The sequence below is a fragment of the Hirundo rustica genome, chromosome 10 (assembly GCF_015227805.2).
Source record: "Hirundo rustica isolate bHirRus1 chromosome 10, bHirRus1.pri.v3, whole genome shotgun sequence".
Taxonomy (NCBI): Eukaryota; Metazoa; Chordata; class Aves; order Passeriformes; family Hirundinidae; genus Hirundo; species Hirundo rustica.
In genome coordinates, this window is record NC_053459.1 from 2,364,180 (window position 1) to 2,384,613 (window position 20,434).

General features: G+C 45.3%; 1 protein-coding gene across 1 annotated transcript in view; it reads left to right on the top strand.

The window, feature by feature from the left end:
- The window catches only part of GPC1 (glypican 1), a 202,297-nt gene that overhangs the window by 83,272 nt on the left and 98,591 nt on the right, over nt 1-20,434 (top strand). Inside the window, exon 2 of the mRNA XM_040074106.2 lies at nt 16,187-16,345. Within this exon, the coding sequence (XP_039930040.1) occupies nt 16,187-16,345 (159 nt within the window). The remainder of the gene's footprint in view (nt 1-16,186; nt 16,346-20,434) is intronic.

Here is a 20,434-nt window from a genome sequence, read left to right on the forward strand (position 1 = left end):
TAGGGAAGGAGTAGGATATTCCAAAAATTACAACTGTCCTGAAAAATGTCCTGAAACACTTCCACTGCTTTGCAGACTGCTCCATTCGGCTTCTCTGAATACAAATCAGCAATGAAAGTGAAATTTGCTAGTAATTGAAGTAGATAACATGAATAAAGGACACACTGAAAGCTGTCCATGTTTAGAGTGTGATGAGGCTTTGAGATTATTTTCATGTCCTGGTACTGTTTAACTGTTCTTGTTTTCATGCAAAATCTTGAGCTTTGAGATGCCTCAGGAAGTATACCCTGGCTGGTCCTGGTCACCCTTGGGCCCCTTATTGAAATATCATGTGTCAGGCTGGCAGAAAACAAGCCCTGTAATTCATCTAGAAGTCTGCACCTTCTGGCAGGCAAAAGCATGGAATTGGACTGCATTCAGCACTTGTGAAGGAAGCTTGTGTTTTGACAGTACCTTTATTTACAGTCTGAAGGCCATAGCTAGGAACTAGGTGGCCATCTGGCACAGAGCTTTCAAAGTCCACCTTGGAGGAGCTGTTGATTCAGGGCAGTAGTGCCTGTAAAGCATCTGACCTGCAGCACGCTTCACTTCTGAAAAGCAGCACCTGATTCAAGCTCCTGACACGAAGGCAGTCACTGTGCAGTGGTTGTGATTAAAGTAAAGGAGCAAAAGCCTTGGCCGGTGTTTGGACAAACCTCTCTCATCTGCTCAAAGATGGATGTGAAAGCTCTTCCCAATTGGGCTAATCTACAGGTGGATTGCAAGAGTTGGAATCACCGGGGCCCAAGTCCCTCTGCCTTTGAAGGCAGCAGGAGTTTTGCCATCAACTTCAGTGGCAGCAGTTTCAGCCTCAGGTGGCCAACAGCAGGTGCTTTGTATCACATTGAAAAGGATCTGGATTTCTAACAGCAGCTCCTCTGCAAGGAGATCTGATCCATTCCAATTTGTTCCCCCCATCAGATGCTGCCTCAGAAATTGGTAGTTCAGTGTCTCTGCTGCTTTAAGGCAACTGCTGACCAAAGTGTAGGTTTTGTTATTTGTGTGGCCTAACCCATACCTTAAGGCAGATGCAGAACTCTGTATGCAGAGGGGAAGGAGCCAGTTGCCAGTGGAAGGCCATGCTGGGATAGAATCAGGAATAATTCCTCCATGTCCTCAGTAAGCCAGGTGAATGCAGTGTGCTGCAAGAGATATGAGGACTTTGAGGAAACCCGAAATTTTGTCTGACAAGATCCATGGAGTTTGGAGCATACCTGCTGCACTGCCACTCCAGCACTGCTGTTTTACTGGGCACAAATGTGGGGAACCAGAGGTCAGAGAAGGAGTGAGTGGATAATCTGCGTCAGTGGGAACAGCCTGGCGAGGAAAAAGAACAGGTGACAATTGAGTTGCCAGTCCACCACCTGATCTCCTTTCTGCAGGAGTACAGTGTGGGACACAGCTGATGAGGCCTGTGTGTGTGAGGATGTGTGGAATTACGTGTTCATCTCCTCTTGATTACAGGAGATCAGTCACACACCTTTCATACATGTAACGGGGAAGTCTCATGGCTGAATTTCAGAGATGGATAGATACATGGAAGACAGCGAGTTTGTTTTATTAAAGGGTGAAGTTCTGTATGGCAAGGGAAGGAGGGCAGTCTGGAGCACAGAGGAAGCTGAGTGATCCAGTCACACTCAGAAAGGAGGGGAGGGGGATATTTCATGCAGGGGAGAGGTATCCACAGCTGTCTTCCTGCTTGAGCGACGCTGAATGATGGGCATAACAAATCCCAGGGGTTCTCTCAGCAGGAATGGGACAAACATCCTCTGCTGATGGCTGGAATTTGAAGTAGATCAAAAATAGACAGCGTATGAAGTGTATTAATTAAGGGGGTTTCAGCTGTCACAGGGAGTGAGGATGCAATTAAAGGTGCAGATCTTGTTGCACTTCCTTATTTCCAATGCTGGCTAAGTGCAGTTTCCTGTCACTCTCGCACACTGATGGGTCTGTTGTCCTGATTCCCAGATGAGGAAATGATCTATAGCATTGCCTGGCACCCTGGCCAGGGAGATGGGCAGATCATCCCATCCTGGGAAACAGAGAATGAAAAAGTCATGAGACCATGTGGTTTCAGCAGATACAGCAACTAAGAGTTGATCAGTGGAGTCTATTTAGAGCTGTTTGCCCAGCCTGTTTCTAAGCATCCCCGGTGGCAACACCTGTTCCCATGAGATTCCCACTTGGATTTTCTCCAGTGCAGGTGCACTGAGGCTCGCTGTGACTGGCATTCAAGCTGTGGGAGCACATATGGCAGGAGAGCAGCAGTCCCTCAGCAGTACCCTGAGTAAGCCTGGAGGCTGGAACATGACTTGCTTATAAATACCAAAAGCAAGAGAATTGCACAGTTTACTTCCATGGGTGCTCAGAGGATCAAATCCTCTCCAATTTCCTACCAAACTGGTCAGCAAAGGCCACAGAGTTAGCTGGTGGGAGGCAAGCAAGCTGCGTAGAATTGCGATTGCTCTGCAGAACAGAATCTTCTGCTCTGGAAGACTGCTCCTATGTGGGCACTTGGCTTTATCTCAGTAGCTCAGAAACAAGCCCAAAGGCAGGCAGGGTCAGGGGAAAGCACTCTGCAAGGCATTGCTAAAAAAGTTCTGACTGTGGTGGTAGTCACTGTCACTTACTGGCCAGACTGGTATTAAATTTTCCCTAATTGCTTGCAAAAGGAGAAAATGCTTTTGAGCTACATTCATCATTTAGGCAAATAGTGGCTAGACTGGTGATTATCTGGAGGTCACATCTTTAGGAGTGCCAAGAACATTTCCCACTGGCGTAACTGAATCTGGAAGTGGAGTTGACTCCCAGACTTGATAAACCTCCCAGGGATGGTCCCTTTTTTCTTATAACAAGAAAGAAAATTTTGGTGACAGTACTATTGTGCCATGATACACAAAGGACATGATTATCCAAGAGCAAAAGCAGCTCAGTGAGTGAGAGAACAGAGGGATCAAAAGGAGAACTTGCTGCTTTGACTGGGGTCCTGGGTTTAGACTGAGTTAAGTACCTGGGACCTGATGCACTATGAAGCAGTATGGATTTTCCCAGGTGGGAATAGCATACTTACTTGGATACACAGTATCAGGAGAATTAAATTCAGATTTTAAAAGTTGTGTTTTTCACTGAGTGGCCCATAATGTCTTCTAAGGTGGGTGTAGAAGACCTATTGCTCACATTCAGGGGAAAAGTGGTGAAGCAAAAAACACTGCAGATTGCATTTAATGTGAATCTGCCACTTCCTAGCAACACTCAAGCAAAAAAGACCCAGTAACCAAAATGTTCAGAATGGACCTTTTTAAAGTTACAAATTCCTGAAATTGCAGAACCTTTCCTTTCTGCTTTTAGCTGAGTGCTTAATGAGTGACAGTTTCTCTAAGATATTCCTTAATCATAACCATATTCTAGGGAGACCAGTAACAGCATCGTTATCATCTCTTATTCTATGAACATGTTGTGTCAGGTTAATAATGGTTGCAGCAGGAAAGTGTGATCCAGCCCTCTGAAGCACAGCCCTTGCTAACATTCCTGTAAATGATTGAAGGTACATGAGTGATCTTACTTAGTTCATTTGCCTCTTAATTTCTAACTACCACCTTGAAAAGCAGATTCAACCAGTATGTGTAGAAAGTCTGCTTTGTTCTGTTTTTAAGACATGGCAGGAGTTCAGATCCTCCTTCATGCAGCATAAATACCGTGCTTGCTGCAATTTTAAGCAAAGATAAAGCACTTTCACTCTAAAGGGAGAATTTCTCTTTTATGGCTTTCACAAATGACAGTGGTCAAGGTAGTGGGGTATCTGCAGAGACAGCTGGTGTTGCTGTTCCAGTCCTCTGAAGAGTGCATTGGGATTTCAGGGAGCTTGGAGGCAGCTGCCCTCAGGAATTCTGCCTGGTACCTTGCAAGCACTCTTATCCTTGTCACTCTGCCAAGCTGTCGGAGGGAAGCTCATTAGTGCTGGGATGGGGAGCTCCGAGGAAGGCATGCACCTTGCACGGTGTGAGAAGCTCAGAGGTGGTCCAGTTTCCCATATGCCGAGATCACGGTCCAGGAAAACAGGGTTTGAAGCATGGTGATGGTAAATGGTGCCATCTGTTTCACCAGAAAATCAAATTGCCTGGATGAACTAGTCTGTTCTTTAGAAAACTGCTCTGTTCTTCAGAACCTGTGCACTGAGATATTGGTATGAACACTCGGGCCATTCCCAGTGATCCAGTGGCATACTGAGCCTTGTAAATCTTCCAGCTCATGGTTTTACACTCATTTTTTTCAAGCTGTGCAACTGCTGCCCCACTCTGAGCTGGGACCGCACTTGAGGCGGTTCCTTCTCACGCTGCTGGTGGCATGCAGTGACAACCAGGCGTGATGCCCAGAGGCTGCTGTACCTTTCTGGAGTGTGGTCCATGTGTGTGAAAGCAAATCTCATTCATGCCCAGGCAGGCTGAACCCCTAGGATGCTTCAGCCAAAGCTTGTTGGAAAAGGGTAGATACATTCCTGTGATATTCCTGCAAATGCAAACAGCAGTCTGTTTTCCTTGAGTAGCTGAAAATGCTGTGAAATGCTCTGTTTAATTCTGTCTGGGATAAAATGTCCCATGAGGATGTTTCTCCTGTCCCTTTCCCTTCCTCGTGATTCCTGTTAGTGGTCCCCACCATGCTTTTTGTTCGTGCTGAATTGTGAGCCCAAATGGAAGTGTTAAGTGTCAGGCAGGTGAATATAGGGCTTAGGGTTGAGTCCAGCAAAAAGTAATCTCTTATAATCCCTGGAAAATGTTCTTTCAAAGCTGAAAGATGTAAAGAAATCTAATAGCTCTATCCCATCAAATGTAAAGCCATCTTTGGCATTAGATGGGTATGCAGGCTTACTCAGGATGTCAAGTTTCCTTAATGCATTAAATTAACAGTGTAGATATGAATGTTCATGGATCCATCCAGAGGAGAGCTGAGTTGTAACTGTTGTGGGAATCAAACTACAAGCTTTTAAGGCTTCTGTTTGAAACCCCCTGCTAAATTGATATTTTTGGTCCCATTAAGCACAGAGACATGCACGGAAAACAATCATCAAACAGCACACAGAAGTGGTTTTTTGTTTCTTTTGTAAGTACTGCTACAGCCTCAGAAGTGAGAGGGGAATGAAAGTGGGTGGAGAAAAAAAGATCTTTAAACTGTTAAAAAAAAAAAAAGAAAAATCCTTGCTCTAAAATTTCTACTGCCAAATTTCATCACAGACTAATTCCTTGCAGCTGAGCTGAAACCTCTATGAAAATAGGGGTTTACAGTGGAAACACTGACTAACTATAGCTGTGCAGTCCCATGAATAATGACGCTCTAATTACGCCTTATGATTTACCAAGACCTGCTTTCTGTATAGCTGTTGCTGGTTTGGGGAGCAAGATCTTTTTTTTTTCTTGACTGTGGTTTGCTTCTTTTTGTTCATATTGTGTTGGCACATAGTTTTTGAAAAGCTTTTCTCTGAAGGGAGCTGGGCAGACAGCTATGATTAAGTATGAAATGATTGGTTAAGCTGTTTGTCAAAGTTATAAATAGGACACCACACAAACCCAACACTAATCTCGCTGAAAGACAGATACTGGCAACATTTCTTAGTCATCTGTTCCTGACGCTCAGGGGAGAACAGCTACACTTCCATTAAGTTTTCAAACAGAAGTTGCCTAAAATACATTTCTCTGGTAAAATTTTAGGCATATGCACTGTAAGCCACAATGAGATCTGGCAGAGTGTTGGAGTTTTAAATGTTCATCCCAGTTTAAACCTGATCTTCTGGATCCACCCCTCTGTGTGGAGGTGAAAGGTGATGGTTTAATGCTTGCAGAAACAAAGATCGATTCATGAAGCAGTTCTGGCAGGACCAGACTCATGTCCCTTATCTCCTCATACCCCTGCATTAATTTGAAGGGCAGAAGAGGAGGTCCCTAGGGATGTCCTTTGCATCTTCAGGTTTACGTGCAGCTTTCTGTAATCTGCTTTTGGAAGATCAGATGGAGGCATAAAAAGAGGAGCAATGGCACAGGTTTCATTTACGTGCGTCTACAAGCAGAAGGGAAAGGCAGCATATTGAATTCCTTCTGCTGCATATCTCTCACACAGCAGCTTCTGCAGACTCCAGCCTGGATGCTGCTGCTTGTCCATCCCAGTTCTGCATCAGCTGCATCCATTCTGTCAAACTGGAAGTCTGCAATTTCATGTTCCCACGGGATGACCCCGTATTTGCCGTTTGCTTTCATGGTGCCTCAAATTGTAGGGAAGGGCTCCGCAGTTCGGCACTTTTACTGCCGGCCAAAACATTCATGAGACAATTAAAGCAAAGCAATAGCTGAAGGAGAGCCAAGCATTTCTGGGGCTGAAAAAAGCTTCAAGTTGCAAAGTGAAAAAGCCCACAGCAACCAGAACTTGCCCCTCCAATCCCGCACCTTCCCACATCCCTGCCAACACATACAGCAAGGAGTTTTACAGGAAGTGTAAGCGCTTCTAATTTATGACAGAAGTCAACAACTCTTCATCAAGGTAAAGTCTCTTAATTTTTTACAGAAATCTAAAAAAGGATTATCTTGAATTTGTGGGGTTTAGACAATTCAGACAGGCATATTTTCATTTTTAGCTTCCTTAAGTGTACACGCATCTATGGCATTTCAGATTTGAGTTTCATTAAACCTAATTTCTTAAATTTTTAGGCATAGACATTTTGGTTTTTCAAACTCTCAGAATCAGATTCAGGTCCAAAACCTTTGTTTAATAACTATTTTTAAATAAGTTTTTTTGCGAATTCAGGAGTCATTTTCATTCTTATCAGCAGACAGAGTGATAGAGGGTTTTTTAAGCTTCCTGATTTTCTCCAGGGAGATTTTTGTTGCTAGAGAGCAAGACTCTCTCATGTGCACAGAGCACCTCACCTGGGCAGCCAGGAGTGGGGCTCATCAATGTGGGCACCAGTGGCCTGTGCCCTGTGCAGCCTCCCCAGCCTTCTCCTCTGGTGTGGGGCATCCTGCTCATCCCAGTGTGCTGCAAGGGTGGCAGAGGGATAAGGAACAGGGAGTGCCTTCCAGGAGCCCAGGGTTGAGCATGCAGCTGAAACCCAGAAAGATGATTTTCGTGGTTTTCACACCACCATCAACTGCTCGAGTTTTGCTGGGATTGAAAGGAAATGTTCTCTAATTGCTGACTTCTCCATGAGAGGTTAATACAAGTTTGTTCTTTGCACAGAAATGATTGGGACCAGCCATGAGCACTCCCCATTCCTGAGCAATAGTTTTACAAGCTTGCTGAAGCTCTTAGTCTCTATCTCAAACCAGCCCCAAGTGCAGTACTATTATTTTCCTTGCAGAGCTTTTAGCAGGTGATCTGGAAAAGCCTTTTGGTTTTTCCCCATCCTCAAGTGGAGTATATGAATTATTGCCCCAAAGTTTGGGTTTTTTTAATGGAGAATAAACCAAAGGTCTTCGGCTCTTAAACTTCTCTGTGTGAACTACATCTTTATTCCTTAGTTTACTCCCTGGATTCCTTTTGCAGTCTGATCTTACTGGCAGTGAGTTGCCAGGGTGTGAGGAATAGCTGACAGTTTCTCCAGTAGATACTTTTCTGAGAAGAAGCTAGTAAAAAAGATTCTGCTCAATGAATTGCTTTGCCTCTTATGTAATAAGATATTTATATTGTTATGAAGCCTGCAGTGGAGCTGCATCTGATAAGAGTGATAGGTTTCCAGTTTGATCTTATTTTAGATTGCAGCAAACTGAGGATAAAAAGACTCTTTGTTCCAAGAAGAAAAAACTGAACCAAACATCTGGTGAGAAGCTGATGTGCTCAGGACAGCTCTGAAAGAGGTTGCTAGTGATGGATTGTGACACACAACTTCAATATGTCTCCACAAGTGTTATGTGAAGGAACAGGATAATTCTTCCCTTGTCTAAGATTCATTTTAAAAGTTTTCTGTTTTTCGGGGAAGGGGAGAGAAAAGAGTGTAACAGTGCTCTCCCTGTGTGTTTCTCCATGATTCTTGCAACTGGTCCACTTTGAACTGAAGGCTTCTTTCAGGATTGATTTACTTGGAGAGTGTTAATTGTAGACCATGTCCTAACTCCCAGCTGAAGCCTTTCATAATGGATCATCTCCTGTAGCAGTCCTGCTCAGAAGCACCTCCACTCTGTGTCCAGAAGAGAATCTGGGGAGTGTTGGATTTGGGGCATTCAGTCAGTTCTGCTAGCTGGAGGTCATCCACTGCTTGTGGTACATGTGGATTTGGCCCTTGTTCTTTCATTCCTCTCTCAACCGCTGAAAAAGATATTTTCTACTGCAAATTGTAAAGTGTTTCCTACTCTGTCCTTAAATACAGGCTTGGATCATTTCACCCTGTGCTGATTCCTGCTGTGTGTGCACAGCTCAGAGGCAGAGTCTGGCCATGGAGCTAAAGGCAGGTCCTGAGAGAAGCTAGGGGAGCAGAGTGATGGGAAGGGATATTCTTTTTCATTCAGAAAGACACTCCCAAAACCCAAAGGAGCAATGCGTGGGTGAAGTGCTTTCATGCAGAGCTTTTCACTAAGAATCAAGTCTGTTGTCAGCACTTGTGACATTTTCTCTGTTCCCTTCCTCTGGGCAGTTTGCCACTGTAACGTACACAGATGACATTAGGATTTTCAGACTGTCGTTTCTGAAGGCACTCTTATCTAATCTGTACTTAGTATTTTTCCAGGACGCGGAGGTGGCTCTCTCTCCTCTGTTAATTAACTTTTTTTGCCCATGTTTGCCTGCCTTATACATTCCTCTGACATCAGGGTCTAGGATTAAACAAATTGATAGCACACTTCCAGTGTGTGTGAGCTTGACACTGAGCTGACAGCCTCGGAGCCTGAAGTATTTTGACACACGAACAGAGCAAATACAGAGGAAATTGCTGTTCAGCCTCCTCCACATGCTCCTGCCAGGCTCCTGGTTTGAGCAGCCCGTGTCAGTACTAATGGGGTAGTCCCAAAGTCCTCCCACCCATCAGTGGGTTTCTGCTCGAGGTGCCAGTTGTGACATTTCTCAGAAGTACCTGCATTTATTCACTGTGTCAGGTTTTCACTGTAATGCAATTATGGAACGGCACTAACCTGGTAGGGAGCCAACTCCATGCAGTAGCCAGATTAAGTTGTCTTATTTGGTTAACAGTATTTTGATAGTTTATTAAATCCTAGTAGGAGTAGAAAGATAAGAGTGGAAAGAACAAATATGGATTATCTGCTCTCGGTTGTTCACTCCTGTTGGCATAATCCTGGTCTGAATGATGAACTGTGCGAACAAGTGTTTAATGTTTTGCTGTTGTCCCATCTTAAACATGTGCATTGCTTTATCAGAATAAGCATATTCCTTAACTATTTTTTTCCAGTTTGCTGTTTTTATCACTGATGTGGAACATAGTGCTTGTTTTCTTTATCTGGAATGAAAACATTAGTTCATCTCAGATAGCACAAGCTACTTGATCAGCCTTCAGATGGCAAGGCATTACAAAAGCTGCTGGCATGGGACAAATCCAGACCTGTGGTGTGCAGCTTGAAAAGACTTCATGCCCTTGTTATCAGTCCCCTGAGATAACCAGCTGCTCACCCAGCAGCAGCAAAGAGATAGGGCTGATTGTGCCAGAGACAAACCCTTTTCTCCTTACTGAGGCCAGGTTTGCCAGCGTGGATGCAGCCATGAGAGAGCCGCTGCCTCTTCTGCTGTCCTGCTCATGTCTCAGCTGTGACACTGCTCTGTGCTGGCCTTGGGCTGGCTGAGATTAGCCTGGGTCTTGTCATGTAGCAGGAACTGAGGTCCATGAGTGGCTCCTGCAGGGGTGTGGTGAACCAGACAGCTTCCCTGTGGCTCTCCTCTCCACCTTGCTGCATTAACTCCTGGGCCAGCTCATCTGAGATGTCTCTGAGTCCATGGCAGGGCTGGTTTCCAGCTGCATGCTGCCACCTCTGCTGCTCATCCTGAGAGTGCATCTTCCCAGGAAGTGCAGGAAAGGAAGGGCTTCATTTGAGCACAGCTCTTTCTTGTGACCATATTCTGCCCCCACTTTCTGGGCCAGCCCAGTTTGCCTGTCCTCAGCCTGCAGTATTGCTGAGACCAGGGAGAACATGGTTCAGTGCATTTTGATCACAGTGCTTGCTGTACAATACTTGATATTCAGGCATGCTGTGACTCCCCTGACATTATGTGCAAACTGAAGCCAAAGTGATGATACTCTTAGTACATAATCAGAAAATAGAAGATATCGTATTTTGCCAACAGCTGACTGCAAATCAAAGAAATAGGCTGCACAGCTAACATCTGCCTTTGCAATGTGGGAAAATATCTGATTTTTACTCTGCTTAATAGAGCAGTCTGGTCTCTAGTTCAGTTTGATTGTAGCAGCTAGAACAGGAGATGAGCTGTACAGCTGGACACCTTACACAGGTGTTGTGGGGTGTAGGTGTTTGGCAGAGCTTGGCAGCGATGGTTCTCAGTGAAAAGGGCATGAGGAGCTCTTCCTAGGCTGGTCAGTCAGGACTATCTCCCAGTCCAAATGTTTTTTGGGTATTCCTCTTTCCCCTTAGGAGTTATCTGTGGCAAGACTGGGATTCAAGGTAGCATCATGGTACTAGTGCTGGCTGTGCTACTTATTAGCATGTGCCACATCATGTACTCTGTAAAGATATGTATTTGAAGATGAATGGGGACAGGAACACCTGAAGCAGGAAAAGCTGGGAGTCATAAGGAAAGGGATTTTCTTTCATTGCACTACCACTTTGGAAGGTATTTTGCATCAGCTGTAGGCATTCTGACATGGTATAAAAAAACCAAAACAAAACAAAACCACAAACAAACAAAATACTCAAAACTACACTATTTTGTCCTCAGCTCCTGGCTGTGATGCTCATTAGCCTGGATGGCATTTAGCTGTGAAGAGGGAGATGCCCACAGAACAGCAGTGGCCACCAGGGACAGCAGGAGAGGACTGGAGCTCCTCAGCTGCCAGGTGCTCTCAGGCTCTCTGGCTGCACCTGCCCAGGGGCTGTGTCCTGGCATCCCTGCCATGCCTGGCATGCCTTGCACTTCAGCAAGCCTGATTGCCTGAGACATGTCCACCCAGAAACCCCCCAAGAGGGAGCCTGGGCTCGAGTTGTTCCTGGCATGAGGGTTGGGCTGAGGCTAGGAGCATGAAATGAGCCGTTGGAACAGTTTGGAGAGTGAGTGGGAGGAGGGTTACAAATATGAGGGAAGAATTATGATGGATTTATCACAGCCTGAAATAAATTAACCTCTGGGAGGAATGATTTTGTAATAATTTGCATTTAGATACTCTGACACAGCCGCATAACCCCAAACCTTCTGCAAACATTGTAATTAATTCAATCTCCAACATCCTATGAGAGGGATAGAAATAGCACTATTTACACGGTTAAAGGAGCCAAGGACTCTTCTCTCGGTATTGCATTTTTCACCCCTGGGACTGCCCTTCTGTTTCGTTTCCAGAGCCTCCTGGTGGGGTGGAAGGCAGCAGCAGTGAACAGCTGGAGAACTTTCCTGGGCACAGCTAGCCGAGCTCCTGTGTGTTACAGCACACAGCCCGTGGCACGCAGCCCAGGGAGCCCGTGTGGGCAGGGCAGTCAGGCTGGAGCACATGGCACAAGAAGCAGGGAGCTGAGCCCTGGTCAAAGCTGAGCCCAGTCAAAGCTGAGCCCTGGTAGTGGTGGCTGTGGGCAGGGCTGTTCCCCTGCAGGGACCCTGGGCCTAACTCCATCCCTGAGTGGAGAGTGGTCAAGTGATTTAATATTCAGCACTCTGAAGTGTGGTAATGAATTTGATAGCCAAAATGATCTGCTAACCCAGCCAGCTTAAGAGGGTATTTCAAGGACAATCCAAGCCTGTAGCTACGCAGTGGGACATTCTCTTGTCATCAGCCTCCTGCCTATTCCTTCCCATTCCAGGGCAGTTAATCATAAATGAGATACTTGATGGATGATGTTTTCATGCCTGCTCTCCCCTGGTTCTGTTTCCAAGGGACCGTGCAGTTGGTGGATTACATCCCACCCCAACTTCAGCAGCTTTTGCAGGAGTGCTGGCTTTTCCAGAGAGAGCCAGATTGAACCTCACATTGTGACTTTGGAAGGCTTGGGAAAGCTGATTGTTTTCAGAGCACCTCAAAGTGCATCTTCTCTTACAAATGTGTCTTAAATCCACGGTTCTTAGGGCAGCACGGAGCCAGTGTTAGCTGAGCCATTGAGCGCACCCTGGGCACCTCTGTGCTCCACTGCCAGACCTGCTCAGGGGTGGGGTGAAAGTCTAGGGCGAGGAGAGATGCCTGGGTTTCAACTACAGACTTGGGATAGTGCAATTTTCTTTGGGCTTGACCCAGAGCTGGCCTTGGTTGCTGGAAGTGTATCCATCATCTTCAAGGAGATTTGAGCAACCCCCCTTTAGCTGAGACAGAGTTGTCTTCTGCCATGCCTGTCTGCTTTCTGCAAAGCTCTTCCAGGGGTGGGAGCACGTGCTGTCCAGCAAGTGGTGAGCAACAGGTCATCTGCACACAGGGGGAACTTGTGTGGCACAGCAGTGGGGAGAGGACACACCCTGTATGGTGGAGATTTACTCCTTGTAAAATGCCTCTGGCTCTCTGTTGGTATCTGCAGATGTCTCCTGCCAAGTGAACCCAGGGATATTTGTAGTGCAAGCTTCAGCAATAGGACAAAGGCAAGCTGGCAAACAAAGGGACTTTGAAATATAAGGAGAACCAAAATATAGTCTGGAGCACATTTATTTTGGAATCAATAGAAAAAGGTTAAATAATAATAGGGAATGTTTCCAGGGTGGGTCAGGTTAAAAAGCAAAGAAAGCAAAGCATGTTCACAGTTCTGTAAGACTGTTCTCTGTGTGCTGAGTTTGAGTTACAGAGATAAATGATGAAAACTTTGCTTCCCACTGAGATGGAGTGTGGTGGTGCTGAGCACCACACAAACACCTGCTGAGTACCTTACAAACACCTGCAGAACACTAAGATAAATGCTACTTCAAAAGGGCTTGAAACTGCTCTGAGTTGAAGAGTGGAAAAAAGGTCTATATTCAATTCACAAAGTCATGTAAAATTTAACAGTTTTAGCTATGGGTGTGACTTTCCCCTGCTTTCTGCCAGTTTTTCCGCTGTCCCCTTCCCCTCGGCTGTGGGAGGCTGTGCTGTCACAGCGGGGCTGGAGCCACCCTGCTCAAACACGCCGTGCCTCGCCTGCGCTGGGAGCGCAAAGCATTTGTCTGGACATGTCCCATTTTAATGAGCACACCTCTCACCGCTGCTGCTCCTCAGTGTCCGTCTGGGAGCTCGGGCACGGGGCTCTCCTCTCCCTCTCCCTCTCCCTCTCCCCCCTGTCTGAACCCTGCCGGGTTTAATCGTTTTAAAGATGGCTGCACAGTCAGGCTTGGTACTGATGTTTTAATGTAGCCCTTTTGTAGCTTCCTCAGGGTGGGTGGCAGGAGTGAAAGCAGTTTCTGTGGATGTGGGAGAGGTCAAGAGCTCATCCTGAATGCAGTCATGAACAACGGACACACCAATATGCAGGGTCACATGATTGATCCAGATCTACAACTGGGAGAAGACTTTTAGATCACACATTAATATTTTCCTCTTTTTTTCCACTGCTGGATCTGCTGTTTGGATTTCTAAGCTAGCCCTCCAAGGACACCAAACCTGCTGCATTAAGTAAGGCAGTCAGAAAAGCACTGTGATATGATTAGGAACACAATTAGGGAGAGTACTATAACAGAAGGTCGAGAGACTGGGAGCCAAAGCCCTGGAGCTCTCCCAGAAAAATTATTCACAAGGTCAGGAGAGGGGAGATCCCCAGGTTCCCAGTGCTTTGAGTGGGTTTCCCAAAACAGGGCATTAGTACAGGGCTGTTGGAGGCTTTGCCGGGGCCTGCCAGCCCCGGTGGCTAATGGCAGCCAGATGAAATGGCTGGAGCGCTGGCGTTGTTGAGCGCAAGGCCTCTGACCGCAACCAGGACCTCACCAGCAAAATTCACCATCAGCTGAGGTGGTAAAGGCACTTTTGGGAACCGCTGGGATCCCTTGGGATCCATTTCTTTCTTGACTGGCTTTTCAGAGAGGCCAGGCCCTGCAGAGGCCTCGCTTTGTCCTGAGGCATCAAGAGCCTCACGGAGGGATGCGTCCCACGGTAAAACTCATGCCCACAAAACTTCCGTCCTTGCCAGAAATCCTGTGGCAGCAGACATGGAACGGAAAAGGCTGGACAAGAAAAAAGTTTTTAATTTGCCGTGACAGGAATCAAAGCCACGTCTTGTCAAGAAATTACCGCTCCCTTTTCCTGCCTGTCTGTCACACGTCAGCAGCCCTGCCGCTGTACAGATAAACGCAGCTCTACAGAAAGGAGCCCAGGGAATGACTCGGAACAATCCAGTCCGTGAGGGAAGGAGAGGCTCAGGCAAGCCCTGGAACTGAGCTTGCATTTGGTGTGGCAGTCATGAGCCACATGATATTTATATGTGACTCTTGAGTTTTTATATTGAAGCAAGCTGCTGCTTTTCCTGCTGCTTTGGCAAGGGTTCCTGGGCACTCGTGGGGACAGAGAGTGACTGCGTTCTGTGGGAGACGGGCAAGCCCCAGGACACACCACCCTGACACCCCTCTCAGCTGGGAGCACAACACAAGGCTGAAGATGGGAGTTACTCTCCTACAGAAGCTGGTGAGCAGCAATTCCCATCATGTAGACAGGGAGATGCCCAAGGTAACCTGTTTTCCAAGGGCAGGCTCACCCCACATCCTGCAGAGGTTGCTCAAGGGTCAGCTGTGAGCAGGAATCCAAGGACCAGCAAAATGCAAACTCATTCTGAATGGCTTCTGCCTAAAATACATCAACTAGAGAACATTCCAGTTGCTCTTAGGCTGCTAAGGAGATAACTTTCACAAGAGTAGGACACATCCTGTTGCAGAGACCCTTTACCACCCATTTGCTAAGAGTTTTAAACTGGGACTAGCTAAGGACTTTATTGGGAAGTTCTGGAGACTGTGCAGGTTTAGGATTTGAAGCTGTTAAGACATTCAGGATAAAACACAATTTTAAAGATGGTTAGGCTCAGCTATGACATTAAGACAGCAGTCCTATAAAAGTACCAGCAAAATCATTGGCAATCCCAATCAAATTATCTTAAACGTGGTAACTGCTTGGTAGTTGGTTTATCTCAGAACATGCTTGGAACAAGAGGGGTATTTTATTTTTTTAAATAAATGTTTGATTTAATTCAAATGAATTCTTATTGCTTGGGTAATGAGAAACATAGGTTGTGTTTGCAGGTGGATGTGTCTTTGTAAGGACTCATAAGAACTTGAGCAATTATTTTTAAAATGTTGCTGACTCTGCCTATGCGAGCACTTGCTTCTCCACAGTAAAGAAATTGCAGAGGGCAGGAGAAGCTCCATACTGGCGAATTTTTGAATTTGACTGCTGAGTCCTCTTGCTTTTCCTGTTCTTCCTTACAGCAAGGGGTATATTCAATCAGTGATTGTCATAGCAACCTTTTTTGGGGTGGTCTTGTAACTTTCCAGGAGATAAATTTTTCACTGAAAATTTCAATACATGTGGAGGGGAATTAGCCACCCAAATTCCACTGACATCCATCACATCTCTTGTCTCTTGAAAATGTCTCACTAGCCTCGCCTCTCCAGTTAAGGAAATGCCTTCTCAGGATAAATTTGGTAGGGTGGGGAACACTTTGGAGTTGTTTCTTTTTTTCTTGACAAAGCAGTTTCAAACAGCTGTGCTAATACGCATCAAAAGTCTAATGAGTACAACTGTCATTTGATCAGACTTCCATGTCTTCTGGGATTCTAGGACAGACTTTGAGCAGGAGACACTCGTATTTTCCTTCTCCTCGCTCCATATATGAATTTTCTCTCCTTTTCTTTTCCTTCCCTCACAGTCGACAGGGAGAAAATCTGTGCTTCATTGACACCAACCACCGTATTAAAGCAGAAGAACTCAAATTAGGTGATAAATTTAACAGAAAGACCTGATGCAATCCAGGCTACCAGGGAGCTAGGATATTTTTAAGCTGAGATTACCCGGTGTGAAATCGTCCCTTTTCCAGATCTGGCCATTAAATTGCATTTTCTGTTATTTTAGGGGAGCACCTGCGAATCTGCCCACAAGGCTACACCTGCTGCACCAGCGAGATGGAGGAGAACTTTGCAAACAAAAGCCGAAGTGAATTTGAAGCCATGATGAAAGAGGCTGGTCGCTCTGTGCAGGCAACCCTAACAGCACAGCACAGAAGCTTTGACAGTAAGTAAAATCGGCCTGGTTCCCTCTGCTCAGGAGCCAGTCACTGCTCAGTTCCCCAGGCGCTGCTGGAGCCAGGAGTTCGTGTTTGACACGCTTTACTCTGCATCTCACTCAACAGTTTGCGTGAAGCATTGCTGGAATTGTAGGAATTGTACCTCTGGCAGTGTTTCTGTAAGACCAAGGCATTTTGAGGTCTCCATTTGAGAGCAGCCACTGGAGGAGGCTGGCAGACGCTGGTGTGCCTTGGCACCGACGCAGCTTTGACAGGCGTGCTGTAATCAGCTCCTACCACAGCAGAGGAGCATTTGGGGCAGTGATGTAAAACCTGGCACTGTGCCTTGAACTGTAAGTTGAACAATGTGGTAAAGGTGATTGGATAGCCCTCAGTAGGTGGGGAGAGTTGAAGGAGATTTTTCTTGCCCTTTCCATGTAGATTGCAAGTGAAAAGGAGGTTGGTGCGTATTGGATGCTTATAGCTGTAGTTTCATGCAAACATAGGGAAATGTTCCATAGCAGGGAAGGTCTTAGAGACTGTTGTGCAGAAGATATTGTGGACAAACATTCTCTCCAAAGTCCAGTATCCCTCCTAACATGCTAATCAAAGGCTAAGGATGGCTCTCTTACTTTTATTGTTCCCTGAAAAATCCATTTTGCACTGCACTGTAAGCCTGGAGGTCTGAAGGCCACTGGAAATAAATGGTTTACTGGCAAAATTGAGATGACCCGTGATTCAGAAACTGTATCCATTATCAGATTTTGAAGAAGGTCAGACATTTAGAATCATGGCCCTCCTAACTTTATCAACAGTCATCATATGGAGTTACCGTGAAAAGGAGTTGGGGAAAGAAGCTGTAATAGCCAGAAAGGTGGAACTGGAAATTCAAGTAGTAAATAATAGATCTAAAGAAATAAGCCTGACCTTCAGGCTTATAACCAAGATGAAGTGCTTTTACACCAAATAGGAAGAGAAGGCAGTGCATCTCTGCAAAAGGCATTGTGTGTGTGGCCAAGGTTGGCCACAGCAAAGGCATTCCTTTATAAGCTCAAAATTAATTGATTTTCACTCGCCTTAAGAGGTGACAATCAGGATTTTTAAAAGAGCCTGACAATGGTGGTTGCTCAGACTGAATGGGACCTGACATAGCTGCTGCTGAGCACAGTCCCCAGCCTCTGAAAGCCTCTGAAATTTCAGCCTCTAAAATCCAACCCTTTGCAGGAGTGAGTGCTTGGCACTCTCCCTCCACTCCATGTCACAGCACTGGCTGCTATATCTGCTGTTTATTTTCACCACAGCCACTCAAAAGAGCAGAGTTCTGCATCTGTCATGTAAGAGAGTGCAGAATTCGATGGAGGCTTTGAGGATTATTTTCTGCTAACAAGCAGAAATTTCCTAGTGAAGAACTAGTTTAGTCTAAGTGTGATGTTTTGGTGGATTAATAATAATAATAACAGCAATAAGAGTAATAGTAAGCAAATCCAAGCATATAAAAGGGAGATGCTTGTGCTGAGATGTCAGTTAGAGCCATTTGTTTTTATTCCCCAGCATTTTATTTTGGTTTTATTCCCCGGTATTTTACAAAGTCAGAGCTTTATTTCTGTGGTGCATACCCAAGTTTCTTTTAAGTATCAAAGTAAGTGTTCAATAAACCAAGTATTACTTTAACAGACCATAATGCAGAGATCATTGGTGTTCTGTAGTGGGAGCAACCTCACTTGAGCCCACAGGCCAGGAGGATTTCTCCTGCTCCCATTATACCCTTTTAGTTTGCTTAACTACCCTTGCAATCAATACAGAGTTTATAATTTATGCAAGACCCGATTTAAAAAAAATCATCATATTGTGTCTCAGTTTCAAGAATGACTTTACCTTTAAATAGTACAATTATTTTTTCTTTAGCTACTGCGTAAATGGTTTAAAATTGAGGAAGTTCTGCTGATGGGGCAATGGGATCACCTCAGCTCCTGAAACAATGCCACAGAAACTGCCCTAGCTTCTAGTAAATGTTATTAATCTCACAGTTAACGAGACCTTTTGCAGGTAGTGCTGCTTAGAGCTGTTCAATAAAGGAGCTTTTTTATGTCAGATTGATGAGTTCTAGTCTTGCAGGCACCGGATGCCTGCGTTTGTTGGATTTCCACAGCAGCAGCTTGGAGTGCAGCTTTGGGGGTTGCAGTGCTATTGATGCACAGCTTGTCTCCACATTAGTGATTTCATTTGGCCTTAGGAGGATGTAGAGAGGCTCCACTGGATGGGGTTGTCCAACCCTTTCTCAAAGGATTTGTAGCCTGGAGATCAGATTGTTCATATATTCTCAGCTAGCAGGTGTGGCATACTGAACTTTAGGCCTGGAGCTGTTTATTTTTGGATTCATCACAGCAAGTCTTGCACCCGTAATCTCACTGCTGATCATGGCAATAGTCTCTACTTGTAAATTCCCCAAGCTCCAGACAGAAAATAGCAAGGCTACAGCAATCTGCCTCTGAAGTAATGTTCTCCGTGCTTGTGGTCAACATTTTGCTTTGGAGAATAATTCATCATGCAGGTTGTGATCTGTAAAGCCCTAAAGTGTCAGCACACCTCTGCTCTGAGCTGCAGCTTTGTGTTGTTGCAAGGAATTACAGAGTGTTGTTTCAGTCTCCCTGGCTGCTTTTGGGGCAAACATTTTGTGTCCAAGAGTGTCCTTTACCTCATAGAAAGTACTTTTAGAGAAAATGCATGTGTGAGATACAGATGACGTGCAATAGGTGTAGCTGTATATTCAAAAGTGAGATGTGTGGAATAGGATCCTACAGTCTGAGTGCTGTCCCTGCACAGCAGAGGACACATGGCTTCTGAGATGCCCTTGCTCCAGGATTTGCCAGGGCTAAATTTAAACAGCCTACAGTATTGCTTAGCTGCTTACCAGCATATTTGTTGTTTTGCTTTATGTTACTGTAGTTAGCAGATTTTGGGGATGTCAGTTGCAAGCTATACATGTGGTCATAGGATTGCTGTTAACCTTTTAACTGAAAAGGTAGCATTTTGCTCTACAACAAATCGGTTTTAATTTAAAAAAAAAAAAAAAAAGAAAAGAAAAAGAGCCAGAAGCACAGACCATGAGTGATGGGAGCATATGCTTTTCATAACTCAGTGCTAGGGAGGATGCTGTGGTCAGAGTAGAGGTATTTCATTAGCAGGTTTAAAGGCACAAATTCTTTGTTAATTCTGATGGCCCAGGGCCCTTGGTCAGATGGAGGGAAATGTAGTTAGGTGGGAGAAGAACCTGTAGCAGAGACCTACTAGAGACTGCTAGGATGGTTTTGGTTGGCATTTATTTGCCTGAAAAATTTGTAGATAGCCTATACTTAGAAATAAAAATATGAATAATAAAAATATGAATAATAAAAATAAAAACAAGTGAGGGGTCTTAAAGAGAACTGGGGTACAGCCTCTTTTGAGACTGGTATAAAATACTGTTTTAAAGGTGCTTCCAACATTGATTGCAGAGTGTGCTCTTCTCAAACTGGTAACTTTTCAGTGAATGGGGAAGTTTCAGTGTCTATTATTACAAAATTAAATACATTGACGCTGTGGTTCAGGGTCCAGATGTAAGCTGGCTGTGCCCCCTCTGACAGCTGCAGAACAGGACTTTGGCTCTTCAGTTGTGCTCAGAGTGAGTTACAAACATTGCTGGGGGAGATTCCTGCCGAAAATGAGCTTTTTTTTGTATATCACACAACTGCATGTCGGTGGTGCTCACAGTCATGGGAATGATGAACTCCTGTCCCTCCCAATGCAACTTAAACTTGCACTTCCATAATCTGTTGCAGCAATGAGCCTGGAAAAACTTCTGGGCTGTGCAGGAAAGGCTCTAGAAGTGATCTGTGGTTCCTGATCAGAGCAGTCCCTCTCCAAGGCTGTGCAGCCAGGGATGGCTGCAGAGGGGTGGAAAGAGGGAGCAAGAGCAAGCGGTGCTTGGAGTGACAGTGAGGGGCTGCAAGCAGCAAGGAACAAGGCTGTTTTTCTAATCTTTGTGAAAGCTCAATTGTTGAGAGTCTAATCCTTGTCTGTCTCTGTTTTCTCCCTTTTTCCCCACTTAAATCACTTTT